Source organism: Chroicocephalus ridibundus, chromosome 5 (assembly GCF_963924245.1).
Source record: "Chroicocephalus ridibundus chromosome 5, bChrRid1.1, whole genome shotgun sequence".
NCBI lineage: Eukaryota > Metazoa > Chordata > Aves > Charadriiformes > Laridae > Chroicocephalus > Chroicocephalus ridibundus.
This window is the reverse complement of record NC_086288.1, coordinates 7,772,245-7,778,473: the sequence shown is the minus strand read 5'-3', so window position 1 is coordinate 7,778,473 and position 6,229 is coordinate 7,772,245. Positions and strand designations below refer to the sequence as shown.

General features: G+C 57.6%; 1 protein-coding gene across 1 annotated transcript; it reads right to left on the bottom strand.

Annotated features, from left to right (window-relative positions):
• Positions 1–232: 232 nt before the first annotated feature.
• Positions 233–3,553, bottom strand: LOC134516237 (dentin matrix acidic phosphoprotein 1-like). Its single transcript, XM_063336197.1, has 4 exons — positions 3,108–3,553; positions 2,968–3,015; positions 2,229–2,483; positions 233–2,063 (listed from the first exon to the last, which is right to left on the bottom strand). The coding sequence occupies exons 1-4, from the start codon at positions 3,159–3,161 to the stop codon at positions 744–746; spliced, it is 1,677 nt and encodes a 558-aa protein (XP_063192267.1). The 5' UTR covers positions 3,162–3,553; the 3' UTR covers positions 233–743.
• Between the last annotated feature and the right edge of the window lie 2,676 nt (positions 3,554–6,229).

The window sequence follows — 6,229 nt, the reverse complement described above, 5'->3', positions numbered from 1 at the left end:
CAAACAGCCTGCACCTTTGCTCCTTGATCGCTCACGTCTGAGCCCAGCTCCTGACTCCGACTCCCCTGGGAAAGAAAAAGAGCAACTCTTCACACCACTGTGGAGTTCAATGGTTTTAATGGTAGTTAAAGAAAACAACAAGGCACGTTTCAGCTTTGAAATACAAGTGCAAAAAGGATACCATATAATGCTTTCTGTACATTTCTTACAAAATATTACATACATCCCGTACTGAAGTGGTACTTCACGCACCGCTGAGCACACGCGCAGCGTGCACACACCAGCTCTAAGCTTTTCCTCCTTATGTGCGGGATGTGGAGTTAACGGAAAGCTCCCATTGGAGTCGGGGCAGACGCTTTTAAGGCAGTGATAGGTAAATACAAAGGGTGAACACAGGGGCCTTTCTGCCCAGCATGCCCAGGCGCAGCTCCCGGAGTGCCAAGCCACCACCGTGCCCTTGCGGCAAGCAGGCAGCGTCACCCTGCTGGCACTCACAGCTGTCAGCTGCACTCCAGTTTGGTATAGGAAATGCCTTTTCTTGCTGCGGTTTGGCGCTTGCCCTGTGTCTGGCATCACCCCCCACTTGGCACCCCGTGCAGTGTGCCCAGGTCAAGCCCCGGCGGACCCGCCTCCATTTTATCCGCAACACCTTCTCAGGAAGAAGTCAACCAGGCTATACAGCAAATAAATTAAACCCCTCCTCCCCCCACGCCCCCAGCACCGACGAAGCTGTGGGGCGCTCGTCAGTACCCATCCTGGCAGTCGTTGTCATCATAGTCAGCAGCGGGCTTGTTGCGGTAGGCACCTGGCCGCCGTTTGTGGCTCCCGCTCTCTAGGCTCTGCAGCGAGCTGTTGTCCCCACGGCTGCTGGACTCGCGGGTGGCATCCTCCTGAGAGTGGCTCTCCTCATCGTCATCATCATCGTCCTCCGGGGACTCGCTGTTGTTGCTCTCTGTGGACCTGCTGTCCTCGCCTGCATTGTCCTCTTGGCTGCCGTCATCCTCTGGGGATGTGCTCTGGCTCTCGGCTGATGTGTTCGGCACATCCCCATCAGAATCAGAGTCATTCTTGTCCTCCTTTGACTCCATAGTGTCCTCCGTGGACTGGCTCTGGTCGCCATCATCTTCCCCAGACTTGCTCTGGTCGCCATCGTCTTCCCCAGAGTCATTGTCAGGCACGGATGGAGCGCTCCTGTCCTCAGCAGACTCCCAGTCCTCCTGCCCTTCCCGGGACCGGCTGCCACTGCGCTCACTCGACGTGCTCACCACCTCCTGAGAGATGTCTTCTGGGGACTCCCCCAGCTCTTCATCCGACTGGTCGGTGGTGCCCTCCCTGGACTCGCTGCCCTCTCCCTCCCTGGAGGGGCTGTCCTCCCCATCCCTGTCCTCCCCATCCCTGTCCTCCCCGGAGCGGCTGACACTGTTTTCCTCTGACTCGCTGGTGACAGGCTCTTCCGACTGACTGTCATCCTCTGTGGATGGCCTGTCTTGTCCTGAGTCAGCATCCTCCACCTCTGGGGACCTGCTGTCACCCTCCTCCCAGCGGTGGGAGCCAGCCCCCCAGCCACTCTCTCGGCTCCTCCCTGGGGCATGGGGGCCAGCACGGCGCACCTTGTAGCTGCTGCCTGGGCTGTCAAAGACAGAGGGATCATCACCCTGCATGGCTTCATCCTCGAAGTTGTAGCTCTCCTCCTCCTCCTGACTGCTGCTGCTGCCCCCTCCCCACCTGTAGGTCTGCTCATACCGGCTGCCAAGGTAGCTCCTGTATTGCCGGTGGTCTGCTCCGATGCTCTCGCTGCTGCTACTGCTGCTGCTGTCGCCATGCCCTCCACCAGCCCCGGTGTCCCCACGGCCAGTGTCATGGCCATGTTCGCCTGCCCCATCAGGACGACCCACGTAAGTAGGACCTTCACCCCCCTCCTCTTCCCCATTCTCATCGAAGGTGTCATCTCCACTGTCGTCCTCCTCGTCCAGGAGCCCGCCAGCATGGGAGGGAAGCCCACTGACTCCAGTGCCGAGGTGCTCTCTGTTGTAACCATCATCAGCATCATGCGCATCTTCCTCCTGTGGAGATGAATGCAAAGGCTTGCAGGTCACAGGCGCTATCACGCCAAGCACTACCCTGACTGACACCAGATTTATCATAGATAAAATCACTTAGCCACAAATCAGGTTTGGGGCTAAGTGTGCTTTCCTGGCAGAGCAAAATACCCCTCTCCACTCACTCACCAGGAAACCGAGGCTGTTCCCAACCCGGGCGCTCATGTCCTTGTGGTCCACCTGGTTCCGGTGCTGAGCCTCCCCAAATCTTCCTCCATTGTCTCGGCCACCATGTTCACTCAGCTCCTCGCCCACGGCGTTCCCACCTGCTGGGTCCCTGGCGAGGGCATTGTCCCCCCTCTCCACACTGGCAGGAGGACGTCTGCCATCTCCACCACCCAGGAGGTTGCCCAGCTTGTTGATGTAGTCTTCGCTTCCTGTGTCCTGGAGGCAAAACATGACACGGTGCCTTGGTTTATCAAACACCACCGCACATTCACTGCTACTGCTGCAGGATGATACGTTGCTCCTAAGCCATGCAAGTTCTCAAGCCTTTTTCATTGCTCAGCACCTCAGTCCTTCAGTTGTTTTTGCTGATGCAAAAAAAAGAAGTAGCCACCAAGAAAAAGGCAACCCAGAAAAGCCCAAACCACGATGGTTCAGAGCACAGAAACTGCTTTTTCAGGACCAATGCAGCAGAATGCATCAGGTGAATTGGGAACATGCAGAGGGAGGCAAGCTGAAATGAGATGAAACCAACACAGCTTGGAAAGCCTGAGTAGACGGGCAAAGCTCAAAGACCCCTAGGAAGCAGCAGCTCTTTCCCCAGGTGCCTGGTCCAAGGATGCCTGCCTGGGGATGGCTCCCCATCCCAGACTTGTTCCATGAGCGGCTGCCACCTGCGGGACTGGGGCACCCCCAAGCTTACCTCCTGCTGGGCGCTGCGGCGGGGGCGGGCAAGCTGGCGGCTGGGCACCTAAACACATCCAGGAGACATCTCATCAGTGCACCTTGGCTGGGCGAAACTGCCAGGTTCGGGGTTTGAGTACCTGTCCGGTGGGTACTTACCGGGTGAGCACAGGCTATGGCCCAGAGGAGCAGCACCAGAAACGCAGCCTTCATGTCGGTTGTGGTCCCTGCAGCTGCAACAGGGAACAAAGCATTTGAACGCTAGAGCAAAGCATTTGCACACGCCCCTGGCTGTAACGTGGCCCCAGAAAGCCCTTTCAACTGACACAGCCTTGCCACACCAGCATGTGGTGCTCAGCCTAGCATGTCATCAGACAAGCTAAGGATTTGTCCTCGTGCTACCTCTTGGCACCTCCTATGCAGGAACCTCCCTTTAGTTTGGGATTTGAAATACCTGGCCACGTTCTTGCAGACTTTTTGTCTAAGCATCACCGGAGAGTGGGAGAGCTGCTCCAAATTCCCCCTTCCTACGGTAACATCACTCACCACCCAGCCAACCTCAGTGGCCGTGATGGGAGCCGGCATCACAGATGGGCAGCACCATGAGACGGCGGGCTACAAAGCTGCGCCTCCTATCCAGCGTGGTCCCCCCAGCCCCATAAAACTTCCCACCGCCCCAAAGAGGAGCACCCCTGTAAGATAACCCCGCGGAGAGTTATATCCCCAGGGGGTCGGTCTGGCACCCCAGTGGCACTGCTGCCCGCACAGGCAGGTAAAGCAGTAGGGGGCTTTCCTCCAGCTCTGCTCTCATTTTTCAAGTCCCTTAAGCAGCCCAGCACCGCATCCCCACGGGGCATGCTAACTGCACCGCGTATCACCCCGCACCCGAAACGTGCTGGAGCAAAAAGACCCACGCTCCTGATTTCTTCCCTTACAAATCATCACCTACGTCCCAGCTTACACGTGTCTCCTGCTTTCTACCAAGACTTAAAAGGAAATCTACAACCCCTGTCCCCAAATCTTGCCATTTGCACTCCGGGCAATGCCAAAGCAACCCAAAGAAACCAAAACCTTTACCTTGAGGTATGGTGCAAGCCAGTGTCTCCTCTGGTGCTTGGGATGAGGCGAGATGGCTGCCTGCGTTGGGATGCCCTGGGCTGTGTGCCCTGGCGTTGGCCGCACGGGCATTTAACTGCTGGCCGGTGCCGGCCCCGGGCAGGGGGCAGCCAATGGCACCGTCGGGCAGCGCTGCCGTACGCGGAGGTGTCACCGGGAACTGGCCTCCCACGCTTCCTCTGGCCTCTGCTGGGACGCCGGCCCCAAAAAAGCTCCTTGTGGTTGCAGGATGACGAGATGGGCTGGCAGTTAATGACCGACTGCGCCGGCCCTGTGTTTTGACTGCTAAATTTATCCCATTCACACACTTCCCGCCGTGACACACACAAACAACTATAGTGTCGCCCACGCCGAGCACCAGACCCCGTCCCAGGGATGGCATCCTCCCAACGAGTGCACTTGGGAGTGGAGTTTGCCCCATGCCATGGGCCAGGGTGTTGAAACCCACGTGGGACCATTCCCCTGCCGGGACTCAGCCTGCCCCTCGGGGCAGAAGCACAAAACGCTGTGCTAGAAGGAGAGGACGTGCCTCTTTTCATGCCCTCACATGCACTCATGCAAGGGAGAAAGAAGACGCTGAACACAGGTTGCGCAGGGAGCATCTCACCCCCGGCGCTTCTTCCAGCTGCTGTCCAGGGGATGAAACCTCCGCTCTGGAAAACATGGGCAACAACACGCGCGTATGCGTACGGGCACGTATAGGCATGGGCATGTACATGCAAGTATATATATGAGTACATATACATGCAGCACATATACCCCAGGGTTTCTTGGTGCAGTACGCATTGCCTACTCCAAACAACACAGTAAGCCGGCAGCGCAGCCAGACCCTGCTTGCTCACAGGTAATGCGAGAGGTAGTTTGCAAACCTCGGCGTGCCCGCCAGCGCACGCCCTGACACAGTCCAACCGCACCTCTCTGCCCGCGTGGTTTAGGACAGGACCAGCACTCCCCGGTCTGGGGCAGAATATTGAATATTTCAACCTGGCTTTTCCCTCTGCCCCAGCCCGGGTGGAAGGAAGACGACTTCCTTGCCTGTATTTGGCCATTGCTAAATCCTCCGTGCCCGCAACACCCCCCCCTCTGCTAATAAAAACACGCCACAAATGCAAATAGGTTGCTTTGAAGCAGGCAGCGCGTCTCTGCTCTGCAAACTGGGTTCTCCCCACAGCCAAGCTGGGGATGATGGGCACGGCCACAGGGCAAGGGTGTCAGGAGGAAGGTGCCTGGGGGTGTTTCATTGCGGGGGGAAGTATAAATGAGGGCATTGATGCTCTGCAAGGAGCGTTTGTACGTCCTCCCTGGGAGAGAGGAGGTGTTTCGGCTGCCCTGGGTAGAAGAAAGAGGCCTCCAGAGAGCAGAGCCCCGCTCCAGGGAGCCACCGTGGCAGGGGAAGCCCATGAAACATGGTTCGTCTTCAGCAGCAAATGGCTCCCGGCCTGCCCTGCTGTAAAGCCCTGGCAAACCACAGTCACCTGCAATGGGCCCTCAGTGCAGGGACCCAAATTCCCAGAGGTGCGGACACCGCCCAGGGGACATGGCGAGGGTTGCCGGTTCGCAGAGATTCATTCGCAGGAGACACTGGCACTGCAAAAGAAGTGACTTAAGGCAAGTTGCACAGGGTCAGGATTGAGACAGGGCTCTGTAAACTGCAGACTGTCTGAATTTGCCTGGGGTGTATCATCTGCGGACAACAGCATCCAGAAAGCATCCCCCGGCGGACTGTGGCTCGACAGAGTATCTTGTGAAACCAGACATGCCAGTCGGCTGCTGCGGATGCCCGCTTACTTTCGTCCTCCAGAATCTCCTGCCTTTTACCCCCATCATTACCGGCCGGGGGACCGTGTGTGTCTGCCCTGTGAGGACTGTGCAAGGACCACGCAGGTGCTGAGTGTGGGAGCATCTTTCCTCTCCTTCCTCCTGCCCCCCATGCAGGGACGCCCTGGCCCCGCTGCTCTCCCCACAGCTCCTGGCCTCCAGACGGGCACCATCAAGCTGCTCACTCTCACACGCACGCACACCTTCGGCAGATGTTTTCCCTCTTCTTTCCTACCTGACCCCTGCCGCAGATAACGTGGGACGTATTTTCCTCTTGACCTGTGACAAAATTATACCCCTGTCCCCAGCCAGATATGAGTTCACATTGCCAACCTTTTTTAGGCACC

Excerpts from the sequence above, each read along its gene's own strand:
- LOC134516237 (XM_063336197.1), bottom strand. The coding sequence starts at position 3,161 with ATGAAGGCTGCGTTTCTGGTGCTGCTCCTCTGGGCCATAGCCTGTGCT. Across the intron at positions 3,016-3,107 it reads CCATAGCCTGTGCTCACCCG|GTGCCCAGCCGCCAGCTTGC; the intron begins GTAAGTACCCAC and ends GGATGTGTTTAG. Across the intron at positions 2,484-2,967 it reads GCCGCAGCGCCCAGCAGGAG|GACACAGGAAGCGAAGACTA; the intron begins GTAAGCTTGGGG and ends TTTTGCCTCCAG.